We start from the raw sequence: 16,561 nt of genomic DNA on the forward strand, positions 1-16,561 counted from the left end.
GATAGAGGTAATCGGGTTAAGAAGCTGCACTCTCCGGATCTTGGGAGACCACAGCGACCGGCGCAGCCTTCCCGGCTGGCGCAATGCAAGACCTCCATATCCCAGTGAGACATTACCTTCTGAAATCCGCCTAGTTGTCAGTTGGCAGCCTTGCACTGCGGAGGAGTATGGACATAGGCGAAGGCCACTGCCAGTTCTCTTGATCTTGTGCTCGGTACGACTGCAACCTTGTATTGCGTTGCCCTGAAGAAGCCATGTCACTACATAACTGCGAGAGAATGTTGGGCTTCTGGCCCAAAGATCAAGCATTGTAGCCATGCCACAGGGTGAAATCCGAATTGTCCTTATCATGCCATCACCAACGTGAGCTCAACCATTATGAAATTGTTGTTGAGAGTGCGCCCCTCTCCAACACCTTTGCTTCGGTTCAACAGTAGGCTTGTCGACAACTTAGTTGAGATTTGATTGCTGCTCCTTACTTTGAGAGGAGCTACTAAGGCTCGATGTATTCCAGGCTAGGCTATACCTTCGTATCGCGGTACCGAGGAGATTTGCCAAACAAAATCCGGTCCCAAGCGAGTCAGCAACTCGTGTTGACCTGTTTCGAAGCTCTTCGAAGGCAACAACTCTGGGGTCGCTAACATCATGAATGAGAGGTCTCGACGTTTGGACATGGCAAATCATCATCTTTTAGAGGTAGGCCACGTTGCCGTTGCTGATACTTTGACTATTTCGGGTCTATATAGGACATTGTTCAAGATTCATGAGGCCATGAGGGGTTTGTTACTGATCGTTTCCCGTCAAGCATTGCAGCAATAACACTTCTTTGTCACTCGCCAATTCCTCCTCATAACACTTGTGCACTTGTCTTTTCGGTCTGTGCGTCTTCATTCTAGGAAGGTTCACTGGAGTCCTATCAGCAGAGTGACTTGTGATTTCAAATTGTGCTGTCCGCTAACGACGAGACCGAAGCAATGTGAAGTGTAAATTAATCTTCCAGAGATTGTGTTACCATCAGTGTTCACAAGCGATCAGTCCAGTCGACGGAATGACTTGCCACTCTCGCGACCCAGGCCTTTAGCGCCACCGAAACGATGTGATGCCTGAATTGTGGGGAAGAGTTGTAGAGAGCGTCAAATCCTGATTGCTCCTTTCTTTTATAAAGAAATCCCCATCCTTACTCGGGGTTTATCCCCAAAGTTCACCGCTTTCAAATTCCATGCATCCTCTTCAAGCTCAAAATATTTCTACCTCTCAGTCACGCCAAAGACGTAACTTAAGATGTCTTCCAGTGCTCGAGAGCGGCTATATCACGCGTCTTTACTAAGCACTAATGCACAACGAGGGACACCATATCCATGCAGCCAGAGAGATATCAATGCCACCGAGCAATTTTCTCATCACAATGAACGTCCATTCGTGAGTGCTAGCCGGGCAAGCCGAGAGATCATCGAGCACAACGATCAAAGAAGATCGCCTTCAGCCTGCGAGCAAGACGCCATCAGATGCCTCGCACGTGCTTTGGACGAGGCTGAGTCAGGCCCTTGGGGTCCGGATCTGATCATCAAATGCTTCTGTGATCTCGACACCGTCTTCTTCGGGGGCGTACTCCGAGGGAACGTTCGCGTTGGTTGGGGAAGTGCCCACGAATTGGCAATGTTAGAGGAAGCCCTTCGCGACAACTACGGCATCACAATCCACACGCAGCCTGGGCGCGCAGATATCTTTCTCAATGCCAGAGGTATCTTCTCAAATCCAAATGCTGCTGTCAGTCTCTTCAGGGCTATATTCTCTACAATGCTACATGAGATGTGTGTACGTACCATAATTCTGTATTTCGGAAATATGTCTATCTGTTATAACGAGTGTGTGGTCTGACAAGTAATAGCACGCCTTTGAATTCGTACGAGTCAGACCCGATGAACATGAACGTGACGGGCACGGTCCACAATTTGGAAGCAGAATCCATGCTGTAGACAGAAGAGCGAACGAACTACTTGGCCTCGAAGCAGTTGAAGCGTGGGAATTCTATCGCCGCTGCCATACTGGGGGTCGTGCTGTGGATAGGGAAGGTCGTCGTGGATTCCGCGTATAGAGCGGTGCTAGGAGAGGTAGATCTCCTGATCTAAATGTGGGAGGGATGACGAGCATGCGTTGTATTTCAACTTTGGACAATTCATTCATGCGAAAGAATGGTTAGCCAGCTAGCAGGATAGTGAACGTCAATCTCTAATATTAAGAACAGATGCCTACACTTTGTTTTTCAGACCAACACTCCGCATGACTACAAATGGTCTTACGCCTCAACCATCCCGATATCTGTCATCTGCTTTTTCTCTGCATCTAGACCCTCGCATCTTAGTTAGCAACCTGCACACGATTAAGCGGAAAGACGAAATTCCACTTTAGTGAGAGCCGTGGCGTCATCGATTCTCCTACCGTTCGTGCAAGGTCGAGAAGTTGGCGGTTGTCACTTTGAGGAACCGCCAAAAGACCCCAATGGATACATCGAACGGAAAATGCCCGGGGATTGCGGGACGATGATGCATAGAAAAAGGTCTTTTGTAAAACCATTAATTACTCTCGTACGCCTATCAGGTTAGGCATTACCATCGGCCGTTATGATAACGCAACAACCGGCGATCGAATCACTATGTGTAATAGGTAGTACCACTGCATCTCTCGACATCCCTGGCGTCAACGCGCTGCGCTATCGATGCCACGGCCAGCACAACGGTAGCCCCAACCTTCTCGGCTGTCACCTTGTGTCGGTATCGATAGCCCGAGCCCACGACGATATGGGAAAGCGGTGAATGATGCGATATGTTTCCAGGCTCGCGCCACAACATTTAGCAATTTCTTTCAAATGGCTTAGCTGTCAGAGGAAACCCTATCTCCCGAGTTCCCTGTATGCCTACTATCTAACCCTTACCTTGGAAAGCAGGCATCACAGCATCCAACAATCCCTCGGCACACCCGCCACCACTGCTCACATAAGCCTGGAAGAGATCTAGGATATGGCCGGCAACATTGCCGCCGAATGTCTTGAGACTGGGCCGCCGTCCAACAATGGTATTGCATGGGACATGGCTATTTACCAGAAATGGTTCATGTTTGAGAAAGAACGAGGCCTTGACGATATGAATACTCGCCATTCGCACCCCTGCGCAAAAGATCGATTCCCCTGCTCTGTGTCTCATATTATACAGCACACCCATTTCAGGGTTCGCAAGATATAGCGCAAACATCTGGATACGATGCAACAGCGAAAAAAGCTTGACCAAGTTAATGACACAGTTCTGTAGCGCAGCATCAATCTGTTTGACCTTGAACCGTTGAATGCTCAAGATCACAATGGGTCTGGATTGCAGAAATGGCCCAACGGGTACCATTGAATTGCTGGTAACGACAAGCTTTCGCGTCTATGCTGACTAGCTACTTATCCCTGTGTTGAGAAGCTTATAAACGAAACTGTTCTTTAAAGGAGAATCTTGATGAAAGGTGAAAAATGATCTCAGCAACACCAGCGTCCTTGAAATTACCAAAACATAGTCGAAATCATAATTCAATCGGGTATCCATCTCACCAATGCCTTTTAGGGATCTCAGATCTCCAGTAGCCATGCCGTCGGTGGTTACGTCGGTAGACCATATATTTCACCTTGGTTCAGGTTGTCTGCCAGCCTATCGGAAATATAGTCTCGGAAATGTTGAAAGCCGTACGTTGTGTTTTTGGATGGCAGAATACCGGATTGGTCTATTGCGTGTGGTCAATTCAATTCTGAGGAGTCCCCACTCTCGAGAGAGATCAACGTTGCAAAGAATGCACTTACCACCTAAACAATTGATCGGATGGATATAGCAATAGTCTAACTCATCCCACGTAAGCGGAGTCTTGTCGCCATCGTTACCATTTTCCGGCAAGGCGTTGAAACACTCTGGCATGGAATCGAGCTCATTGAGCACGCAGACCGGTAGGTTGTAAACGCCTTCCGAGTTTGATCTAATGTTAGCAACAGCGAAGAGTTGATCTCTGAAGTTTTCGACGGAGTCAAGAGCGTCAGGGGAGAAGCCATAATTTTGATTGACCAGGGTGTAGCTGGCAGGTAGGGTGTAAGTAAGCTTGTCAAATGTGGGTCTGCCTGGGCACGATCTTACTTGTACCCATAGTCCAACCAGCCAGCAACGCTAGACTGGATGACATCTTCAGGGTTGTATGTGAAGTTGCCGTCGGTGAATGTCTGCGTGAAGGCGGTTTTGAAGTTGTAAGTCGTGAAATCTAAGATAGCGTCCTGCACCCTATAGTCGTCGCTAAGCGTCAGAATCCGAGTCAGGGGAAGATACAATGAGTTAGGCACTGACCCCTCCATGACTGTCATTCCAGGACCGATGCCGTCTACGGTATTGCAAGTAGCATAGACACTGTTGTTGAACTTCGAATTCCCAACCCATTGTTCGCAATCCGACTTCTCGAAGGAGAAATTGCCTCTGGATCCATAGCCAGGGACGTCATTGACCATGGAGCCTAGCCTTATCAGTCATCGGGTGTCTCCGTTTCAAGGCCATGTTCTAGCTCACCGTACGGAATCTACAGGGGTCAGTTCCTGAGTATTCATTTCGGTGTAGTATATTGCACTTACGTAGACAATGTAGTAATCGTTCTGGTCAAATAGCTGATTGATCAAACGAGCACAAGCATACGACTCTAACCACGCGGTTACGTTATCGCTAGGTATAACCGATGTTTGGTCCACGGTAGGCGTTTCCGGCAGGTAGAAGCCTCCTTGCAAGACTGTCGAGATATTGACAGGCGCTGTATCGTTCGCATTGAGAAAGTAGGAGTCATGAAGATTGCTTAGCCCGCTCTTCATTGCACTCATATAATTTCGCCAGTCGATCTGGGTGTTGGTGGCTCTAGATTTCGCGAGTAGTGCTTAGCTTTACGATAAACTTATCCAGATGGAGGACTCTGCCTACCCTTCCCACTCTAACACAGCTGTGTTTGGGATGCCAAGGTTCTTAACATTGGCAATCCCATTTAGTGAGGCGCCAATGGCATAGATAGCCTACCGTTCGTTTAGTTAAGCTGCGCACCCAGAAGGCCACATAATCCGCATACATTTGCAGCTGTGGCTATAGCGACACCTCCCCAGAACGGTTGTATGAAGAGCAAAACAACACACATTAGAGTAAAGACCGTCCCCTGGCAGTATGAGAACCAGTTGAAGAGTACGGGAGCTCATGGTAGAACACTTACAATCACAGGCAGTAGGGTCTGCCAGCTCGCCAAAGCAGGGTCTGTATAAAATTTCTGGAAAATGGTCAAAATCTCCACGGTTGCTTCGACCGGAAGCGGCACGCATGAGAGAACTCACAAGGTAGATGTCCGTAATGACGTCGTCAAACCCGTTCTGGGCTTGATCCAAAACACCCCAGCCGTAATTCAAGAAGTGACTTAACCCTGTGGATACGACGTAAGCCTGAAGGCGCTCTGCTCCACAGACCTAGAGATAGCTACCTTCCCAGTCGGCCAGTACCATATATCCTTGCCTGAAACCATCTTTTGAGGAGAGTGTTGTATTGACGCCGACACATGTTGGATAGGTGCATGAGCCCACGTCCAAAGAACCGTCTCCATTCAGTTGCGTATCTCCAATCGTGCAGTGATATTCATCAATAGGGCCAACGTAGTCGTAGACTAGTTCTTCGAACAGCGTCATTTCGCTGCCCTCCAAAGTGTAATTTGAGACGTAAGATTCCCACCATTCGTCTGTCTAACAACATACAGATGAGCTTGGAAACAAGGCAGCGGTGAGGAACGACGAATGTGCGAAAGAACAAAATCAGACTTACTCTGAATGCGCCCCACTGGGAGCCGTCCAATTCGTTATTATTCGACTGACAAGGTAGTGGCAATGGTACGTCACAAGTTAATATTGTCGAAAGAGTAAGCGCAAATTCGTGGGCGTAGGCTTCCGCCGCGTTTGCGGGCGTACCACTGGCGAGCCCTGTGACAGACTGACCACCTGAACACATTAGTTATAGGAGTAACGGGTGAGCCGTGGGAATATATACCTCCGTCCGACGGGACGCTCAAGGTATAGCTTCCATTTGCATTGCGCGTGAACGGCGACTGCGAAAATTCACCGTATCCAAGAGACGATAGATTCATGCCTACGTCTGCAGAAAATAGCCAGGTGTTGCTACCCTCCCAGTCGGCCTTGATAAAGGGTCAGCGGTCTCCTTTTTACTTGAGATTATAGTACAACTTACCTCTACTACAAACTCGCCTGTAGGCATAAGGTTCGTTGTGGACACTGGAAATACAGTAGCAGTGCATGTAGAAGGTTCCAGGTCCGCCGTGGCGAAAGTCCAAGGAAAAGCATCTGGTGGCGAAAGGATGAATGGGTTACTTGTAGTGTAGGCACAGAGAGATCCAGTATTTGAAAGTGTCGAGTAATATTGGCCGTTGTCGCAGCTGCATACGGTAGGGTCTGGTTTGGCATGTGCTGAGGGAACAAGCGAAGCAGTGTTTGCACTGGAAAGTCAGCATAAAGAACGATCTATTCAACCCGGGAGCATGGATACTTACTCTGCTGTGCAGATCAAAGTGGAGACCGAGAGTGTCATTGTTGAGACAGAGCTGGTAAAAGACTGTGAAGTCTGCTCAGGGCTTGCAGCACAATCTGAAGGGCTCCAATTAATTTGGCCATCTGGTCTTGGTGGACCCCAATAGTATTGGCCTTGCGGATCTTCGCAAAGGACATTTTGAGGTACTGCTGCACTAAAACTCACAAAGATGGTGAAGAGAATAGCGGCGATCGAAGCTACCATGCTTGCTTCGGTGAATTGGCGGTCAGGCAAACGACGAGGAGAGAGAGAAGGATGCTACTAGAAACAGAGAGAACTGGGCGTTGGGCGCATATAATAATCAACTCGAAATCTGCAATACTTCTCGGGAAAGACACTGCAGGATCTGAGGGTCCTATTGTTGTTTCTTTTCCAGGGACGCAAGACCTCTAATCACATTTGACTGCATTCGAGGCCATGAACACCAAACAAGCTAACTTGTTGAGTGGAGCAAATATAGAGCACAAGCAGAATACGAGCCGGACCTGCGATAGCAATTAAGCATAATCGTACCGAAGCAATGCCCTGCTGGCAAGCCGATTACCCTCAAATCCGACAACCCGCGCAATGTCAGGGTGAGCTTGAACACTGAGAACGTGCCAGAGAAGTTGGTACACCAACACACAACAAAATTACCCCACGCTTGCAAGCCATGGAGCATGAATGACGCCAGAACCGGCGTCTATGGGTTGGGTTGGATTGAGTCGCGTTCGGCCCGTGAAAGGAAGATCATAATCAATGATACTTTTATTCCTATCAAGAGCTTGGATAGCTGCCACTTTTTATGATTGACGAGGCAATGTTCGAGGAGGACTGTCGAGGGATACTTCAACCCGTCCAGTGGTGACTATGGTCTCGACCGATTTCATTTCAGGATCCGTTCTGGGAGCGGCAGTTGGCAGTCTTCACGGCTTGTGGTGAAGGACTGGGCGGACCGGCAAAAAGTCATCCGTAACTGAAATCATGTCCAGTGCCAACGGCGGTCAAAGAGTCGATGTATGGAAGGTCGGTGAAAGACTCGTTTTCGCCATAGCACTAGATGAGCCTTGGTCCTGGGCCTGGTTAGTACAAAACTCAAGCATGGCGGCGATAACCAACAGTTTAAGCCTTGTGACATCGTGGCACGAGATTGCGTCATTCTGTCGCATTTGAAAAGAGCGGTAACGAGAGGGATGAGGCAGACCCAGTGGCAGAATTCGAAGATACAACGAAGCCTCCTCGGAATGGATGAAATGTTGGTCTTCGCCGCACACGGGAAACGGCGCTACCTGGGTACGATTAGCATAATCTTACCTCGGCCAGATCCTTCAGATTTGATCGAAACAATTGTCCAATTCAACGTCACCGGCACCCTTCAAGTCGTTATCTTTGTCCCTCTTATCAATAAGGACCTAGTTGTCTCACAGCTCCACCATAAGCAGTCATTCAACTGGCATGTCGCTTTTGGTTTGCAGACCAGTGCACGGCGCAGCAAGGATGCCAACAATGAGGGAGAAACCCGAGGGTGAGCGAGGTGAGGAGACTGAAAGCACGGTCATGGTCAACCAGCGCGTATGCCGTCATGCCCTCCGGCACATCGCAGGAAAGCTACAAGGGCCAGGACTTCTGACGGTGCCATATCCATCCTATAGACTTGATTACAAAGTCTCAGTAGAGGTGATGTTCTTATGACACCGATAAAGATGGTGTTTTGATCGCGTTTGGATTGCAGATTCCATTTACTGCACCCCTCGACCGCTTCGTGCGCTTTTCTCGCGGCGAAGTATTTCTACGGCAACCTATTTGGACCAGGGGGCCTGGTGATTTTGTGAGAATATCAGGTGTGTGTTGTGTAGAACAGTTGGATTCATTTCTCCAGACTTCTCCGAGGCCAGGTCTTACATACAGTACAAAATTAGATGGCTGAGAAACACGGTGGCCCCTTCCCAGGAAGCGTGGGGACCAAATTTCGACATATTTGTTTAATCCAGAGCCTCACCACAGTTTATCTATTACTCTATCATATCCTTCGAGACTATGTCTAGCCAAAAGGCTACGTAAAGCTTAACGCTATCTCAATATAAGATTACAAGTTTAGGCCCATAAATTAAATTCATAAAAAGTAATTAATTTTTAAATCTAATTTCGAGACTGAATTCGACTCTCGAAGAGTAAAAATATTTTAATTTAAGATTTACTTAGAACTATAAGATCGAATTTTATAAATTTTAAATTATTAAAAAGTATAAAATAAGTTCTATAATTAATTAAAATTATAATAGAAAAAAGAGAAGTTATATTAATAATAAGTTTATAAGAATTTAATTAACTTTAAATTAATTTAGATTTAATTAATAAGAAGTTAATTATAATATCTATTATAGTTTTTTTATATTAATTATTATTATTTTTATTTTCATAGTTTATAGAATTTTTAGAATTTTTATTATTGTTACGATTTTACGATTATTAGAATTTTAAGATTTTTTATCGAGACTCGAGAGAGAATAATAGATTCGAATCGAGAATAATATAGAATAGTTTCGAATTTTATTAAAATTATTATTAATCGACTATTTAAGTTTATATTAAAAAGTATTCTAAATAGCGTAAATAAGTTTTTAATAAACGATATTTAAATATCTTATCTTTAAATACTTATAAGACTAAATTTAATAATTCTTTTTTTCTTTTAAAAGTATAAGATAATAAGATATTAGAAACTTAATAATATATGTAATAACTCTATATTATAGTATAAAGAGAATACTATCTATATAGAATTATTATAAGTATAGACTTTATAGTAAGATAGAAAGATTAAAAGGCCTTAGTACGCTAAGTCTAATTAAGCTATAATATAAATAAGTAAGATTATAAGATTATTAGAATCGTAATATTACCTCTCTCTTTAATTTAAAGCTTCGGCGACGACTACTATATAGTAAACGTTAATCTTATAAAAAATATATCTAGGCGTATACGAAGTAATATTCTTAAATATATTAACTTAGTATTTTATTACGATATTAGAGTCTTTTTATAAGTCGATATAGCTACTATAGATTAGTAGCGCTAATAGAGAAAATTATTCTAAAGGTCTTTTAAATAATAAATAAGAGTTAATAGCCTCGGGGTAATAATAATGAAAATCTATTATTAAATTCAAATATTTTATTATATCCGTAAATAATTACTAGAATAAGTTTTCTTCGATCTCGAAGTCTTTATATCTAATTTTATATATAAGATATTCTCTCTTATTAGTTAAGAAATTATTCTTTTATTTATCTAGCTTAAATTAAACTATTTCTTTAATATTATAGATTTCTTCTTCTTCGTTAATATCGATAGATAGTGGTAAAGACTTAATCTATTCTAATAGTAAGTTATTATTATCGAGATATAATAGCTATAAATAGAAGATAAAATAAATATTATTTATAGAAGTCGGGAGTTCTAACTCGTAAGCGAAATTATTTAAAGCTTTAATAATTTTAAACGATTCGAAATTCTTATAATCTAGTAATTTACTAAGATATATGATTTTAATATTTCTTCTATTAAGTATAACTATATCTTCGACTCTAAATTTTAATATTAAGAGTCGATAATAATTAGTTTACTTCTTTTATAAAGCTCGTAATTATTTAAGTTAACTTCTTAGATAATTCTTTATAATATCGATCTTCTCGATAAACTTATTAGCTAGTTTAATATCTCTCTTCGCTCTTTAATTAGTAAATTAATCTTAAAAAATTAGAGGTTTTATTTTTAAGTAAGAAATATATTCTTTAGTAAGAAGAAATAGTAATATATTCGATAAGATATTCTTATCGAAGTTAGCTTTAAACTCTACTATTAATAATAGATTTATCTAATTATCTTAATTATAATTAATATAAGCTTTAAAATATTATTTTAGAATAACGTTAACGTTCTTTATTTATTTATTAATTTTTAAATAAAACGTAATAAAGAGTTTAAATTTAATCTTAATTCTTTCATATAGTCTTCTTTAGAAATATATTATAAATTGAATATCTCGGTCGAAGATAATAGTAAATAAGTATTCTTTCTCTCGCCATATAAATTCGATGAAGGCTTAAACTATTACCTTCACTTTCAGAGAGTTTAAGAGAATAAATTTTTTCTTCTTATTAAGTCTATTTATAACTACTATAATATATTAATAAAGATATCTATATCTAAGATAAATAGATAGTAATATAATAAAGTTAATAGAAATATCTTATTAGTATTATTCGAGAATAGAAAGGGATTTAAATAGATCTTACTTATTCTCTCTATAAGTCTTAGATCTTTTATAAATATAATAGCTCTTAATATAGCGGGTAATGAAATTCATTATTCTTAACTAGTAGTAAAGTCTACTTACTCTATTATAAATTAATAATCTATTAGCGTAATCTTTAAATAAAGAGTTATAAATATCTCTAATAATTTTAATTCGTAATTCGAGAACGTTCGATATATATAGTCTATTATTAATATATAATAATCTATTATAAAGATAATAATTATCTAATTTTAGCTTAAAGTTATTCTTAATTATTTTAAGTAATAGCTTTCTCTATCTAGATATCTTTAATTAAATAATTTCTTAAGTAATATCGTCGTAATTATAAGTATTTCTTATTTAATATAATAACTTAGAAGTATTAATAGCAGAGACTTCTCTCGATTCTTCTAAGAACTCCTCTTAAGAAGTCTCTATCGAGGCCCTTAATAATAATTCTTTATTAGACTCCTTACTATTAATATTATCTTATTTACTAAGTTTATATAGCATTATAACTAGAGAGATAATACTTTCTCTTATATTATCTAATAATATAATAGCTAGATATATAATATTCTTAACACCTTCGTTAAGATTATTATCTTTAAGAATTATACGATATCGATAATAAATATAATCGTCATTCTTATTTTTAAATAGATCTTCTACTCGTTAAGTAAGACTATTAGATTTAATACTTTGTTTTCCTAAGCGATAGATAATGTGAAAGTTAAATTCGAAGAGAAACTTCGCTTATCTTATTTAGCGGGAGTTAAGTTATTTAGATAATATAAAATATTATAAGTTTTTATAATCTAAAATAACTTTAATAGAGTTCTCGATAAAAATATTAATTAGTTTAAAATATTATTCCTCGAAGGCCTATACTATAATTATAAATTTCTTATTATAAATATCGTAATTATACTCTATAGAAGATATCTTCTTAAAGAGAAATATTATAAATCTAAGTACTTCGTCTTTATCTTCTTATAATAAAATAATAATAATTATAAAATTAGACGCGTTCGTTTCTAGCTAAGTCTTTTTATTTAAATTAAAATAAGTAAATATAGAAGTAATAGTAAAAGCTTTCTTAAGTATTTTGAAAGTAAGTTATTTAGAATATTCTTAAGCCTATAAGTAAATAAAGTCTTTCTTCTATTAAATACGAGTAATGTTCGTTAAAGATATAGCGATTTTAGAGTATCTCGTAATAAACTTTCGATAGAAATTAGCGAATTCTAGAAATACTTATATATCTTTAATATATCTAGATTTTTTTCATTAAGTAATAGCCTTAATTTTCTTTATATTTATTTCTACTTCTTTCGTTATAATAATTAATTCTAAATATTTAACTCTAATAATATAAAAATCGTATTTATTAATATTAAGATAGAGATTAGCTTATCGAAATTTCTTTAATATCTTTTTTATATACTAAATATACTTATCTTTAATATTATTATAGATAAGAATATCGTCTAGATAGATAATATAGAATATATCTAGATATTCGCGTAAGGTATTATTAATAAATATCTAAAAAGTAATAGAGGTATTATATAACTCGAAAGATATTATTATATATTCGAATAGACTATATCAAGTAAGAAATATAATTTTTTTCTTATAACTCTTTTTTACTCTAATCTCGTTAAAAGCGGCTATAATATCGAATTTACTATATATCTTCGCCGCGTATAGTTTAGCGAGAGTCTTCTTAATTAATAGAAGAGCATTTTAATTAGAAATAATAAGTGCGTTTAAAGCTCTATAGTTTACGTATAATTTAAATCTCTTATTAAGTTTCTTTATAATTAGAATAAGTATTATATAGAGAGAAGTACTTAGTTTAATATAGTCTTTCTCTAATATCTTATTAATATATTTCTTTATAACTAATATCTAATCTCTAAAAAGCCTATAAGCTCTCTTTAATAGTAAAATAGCTTCTTTTTTAAGATATATTTCGTAATTAATAAAGCGATAAGAGAGAAGTTTATTAACTTTAATAAGATTTTAAATATCTAGCTATTCGTGATATATTATAAAAATTTATTTTTATAACTATTCTATAGTCGAAGGTTTCTTTCTTAACTTATAAAAGAATTTTTCGTAATCTTCTATTATAATAGCGGCGATATTAGTAGTAAACTTCGCTTTCTTATTAATAAAATTAGAAAGTTATTTAAAGTCTTAAAGCTATATAATAATAACTTAATTCTCTAATTTTTTAGCTATCTTAGTAAAGATATAAGCGAAAATCTCTATTATATTCTTTTTCTTAAATATAGTCTTTACTATATAATTTAAATTCTTTTTTAAAAATTTATTATTACTCTAGATAGTAATAGATTTACTATATAATAAATAGTTAAATATATAATAATCTAAATTAAGTATAATAATTCTAAATCTAAAGAATATATAAAGGTTATATTATTCTAGCTATAATATTTCTAGAATAATATTAAATTATTTTAGTAAGATAATTAAGTATTAAAGTTCTTCTATATAATCTTTTAAGGCGAGTTTCACTAAGGCTATATATATAATATTAAAAATAGAAGTTAATTTATTATCGATTAGTCGTAATCTATAGAATTATATTAGTATTACTTTAAATAACTTATTTACTTTAATAAAAGATATATTTATAAAGCTTAATATTAAAGCTTCGATATTTAAGAGATAATTAATCTTAATCTATTTTATTAATATAATAATTTTTTTATAAAAATCTAATTAGCGTTTATTTTATAAAGAGACTTTAATAATAATAATATACGCGGATAGAAAGACGAAAGTAAGTATTCTTTCTATTTCTAACTCTTTAATTCTTATATATAAGACTTCTAAATCTTTAGCGATAACTTAACTAGAGACGTTTAATTTTTCGATTCTTATAATAATTTAACGAGGATATTCTCTTTAACGTCGACGGCTTTTAGAATTATATTAACTTATTCTTTTATTAATAAGTCTATATTCTTATATAAGGTACTATTATCGCTAAAATAATATTTAATCTTTAAATACTTAAAATATCTATCTTCTTTTTAGATTCTATTTATTAATAATTTAGAATACTTATATTTTTATATATTGAAATTTTCGATAGTAATATTATTATTTCTTTTAGTAAAGAAAGTATTACGTTAATTATTCGAGAGGGAAGAGTTCTTATTAGTTTTATTGGTCTCTTTCTTATTTTTTAGATCTAATATATTATTAATAGCCCGAAGATCTATATCTAATACTCGTAGAAAAATAATTAATTCTCGAAAAGTGCTAAAAGGCTATCTTGAAATTCGATATCTTACTCGTATATTCGAGAAGTAAGCTATCTCGCTTAGTAGTGGCGGGAGAACCCTCTAAGAGCTTTAACTGAGTGCCAAGACCCTAAATATTAGCGTCGTAGCTCACTTCTCGAATATACGAGTAGATATATAAAGATTAATCGTTTTAAATTAGATATTTTATAAATATTAGTAAATCTTAAGAAAGTAATAGCTATAGAGAATTATACGTAGAAGTTCTTAAACGATTTCTTTTTATCTATTACTTCTATATTAAATTTAAAATTAAATATCTTAATATTCGATTTAGTAATCTTATTATATATTCTAAATATATTATCTAATTTATTAATTATTTCTTAGACGATTTAATATAAGTCTAAGGTATCTTCGTTTACTCTTATTTTAATAACGTTATACGTAGTAAACTTATAATAGTCTTATATATAATCGATTTTCTTAAGTTTAGTAAGAAAGATTATAATACTTTATCTAAACTTCGCTTTAAGATATTAATATTAGTTATTTCACTTAATTCGATTATTAATATCGTAGAAATTCGAAACGTTAGAGTATTATTTATTTAATTCTATATCCTCTATACGATCCGTAATAGAGGTATAATATAAATTTCGATAAATACTATTAATAAGAATATTCGGCTAATGAGATATAGATATAATCTTTATATCTTTCTTATCGAAGTTTTTTAAATTAGCTAATATATGAGATTGTTATTTCTTTAGCTATTACTCTTTACGCTTTAAATCTTACTTAAATTTCTTATTTTCTTTAATAAGTTCTATAATATTAATACGATACTTATTACGTAAATCTTAAAGTTTATTATTAATTTCTCGCTTATAGAATAATTAATTATTATTATTACTTAACTAGATAGTAATTATTAATATCTTCATCTTAATATAAGCGATATTCTAGTCGAGTTCTTTATTTTATTATTAAAGTATCTTAATATTACGACTAGTAATTCGAAAGCTCTTTATTAAAATCTTTAATCTATTATATTAAATATTAGAAATATTAATAGCGCTTTTTATAAAATTCTACGAATTAATAATAAATATAAAGATTATAATAGACTCTTCTTTAATAATATTCGTAAGTTATATTTCGATATAACTTAAATTAGATTTAATAATATATCTTCTAGAGATAGAACGCTTTCTCTTACGTCGTATAAATAATATAGAAGTATTTAAGACCTTTTTATCGAAGTTCTTAAGTTTTTTTAGACGATAACGTATCTATAACTTATCTATAATAATTTAACTTTATATATTATCTAGATTTAAGATTAATAAATTTATAGTTAATATTAAGCTAGTAAGAATATAAAGAGAGTTTATTTCTTTTAGTATATTAAAGATATTTTTTTTTTTTAGATTTTTATTTAATCTAGTTAAATTAGCCTTTATATAAGTAAAAGACTTTCTTTTAAATAATTTTTTAAGTAATAAACTTCTTTAGTTATAGTTACTAACTTCTTAATAATATATTCTCTTTTTAACTATATCTTTAATATAACTAATAAATAGATCGCTATCGCTCTAGAAGAAAGATAGATAGTATTATATTAGAAACTTAATAATATATATAGTAACTCTATATTATAGTATAAAGAGAATACTATCTATATAGAATTATTATAAGTATAAACTTTATAGTAAGATAGAAAGATCGAAAGGTCTTAATACGCTAAGTCTAATTAGATTATAATATAAGTAAGTAAGATTATAAGATTATTAAAATCGTAATATAAGATCTCTTTTAATAAAACTACGTAGTAGCTATATAATTACGAGGTCTAGAAGCGTAGTTATAAGAATAGATAGATTAGTTACTAGATAAACTAATAACTAAAGAAAGAAGAAGGAAAAGAGAATTTATAAGTTTTTAAGACTTTATTAAGTATATTAAATACTCGCTTTAATTACGTAATTTATAATCTAGTAAGCGACGTAAGCGAGATCTATTAATAGACGCTAAGTACTTTTATTCTTATAAAAAGCTTAAATTATACTTTATAATTAAAAATTTAATTAAAAAAATTTAATAGAAAAAAGAAAAGTTATATTAATAAGAAGTTTATAAAAAAATAATTAGCTTTAAATTAATTTAGATTTAATTAATAAGAAGCTAATTATAATATCTACTATAGTTTATTTATATTACTTATTATTATTATTATTTTTATAATTTATAGAATTTTTATTAGTTTTATAATTTTTACGATTTTACGATTTTACGATTTTTTAAAGAGAGAGATTTATAAATTCGAATCGAGAACGAAGCGAAATAGTTTCGAAATTTATTAAAATTAT

The 16,561-nt window shown here is 34.9% G+C and overlaps 2 protein-coding genes across 2 annotated transcripts; one reads left to right on the top strand and one right to left on the bottom strand.

Annotated features, from left to right (window-relative positions):
• Positions 1 to 1,281: 1,281 nt before the first annotated feature.
• HO173_012090 (uncharacterized protein) lies at positions 1,282 to 2,095 on the top strand (the record flags this gene model as incomplete). Its single annotated transcript, XM_037313963.1, has 2 exons — positions 1,282 to 1,815; positions 1,889 to 2,095. 2 exons carry the CDS (start codon positions 1,282 to 1,284, stop codon positions 2,093 to 2,095), a joined length of 741 nt encoding a protein of 246 aa, XP_037159141.1.
• Positions 2,096 to 3,634: 1,539 nt separating this feature from the next.
• Positions 3,635 to 6,833, bottom strand: HO173_012091 (uncharacterized protein; the record flags this gene model as incomplete). The annotated part of the gene is made up of 15 exons (XM_037313964.1): positions 3,635 to 3,756; positions 3,833 to 4,098; positions 4,158 to 4,298; positions 4,362 to 4,524; positions 4,578 to 4,587; positions 4,640 to 4,913; positions 4,977 to 5,065; positions 5,119 to 5,202; positions 5,257 to 5,310; positions 5,375 to 5,460; positions 5,518 to 5,773; positions 5,853 to 6,025; positions 6,075 to 6,219; positions 6,273 to 6,537; positions 6,592 to 6,833. The coding sequence occupies 15 exons, from the start codon at positions 6,831 to 6,833 to the stop codon at positions 3,635 to 3,637; spliced, it is 2,370 nt and encodes a 789-aa protein (XP_037159142.1).
• Between the last annotated feature and the right edge of the window lie 9,728 nt (positions 6,834 to 16,561).

The sequence above is a fragment of the Letharia columbiana genome (genome assembly GCF_014066305.1).
Source record: "Letharia columbiana isolate WasteWater2 chromosome Unknown Sc0000073_s0, whole genome shotgun sequence".
Taxonomy (NCBI): Eukaryota; Fungi; Ascomycota; class Lecanoromycetes; order Lecanorales; family Parmeliaceae; genus Letharia; species Letharia columbiana.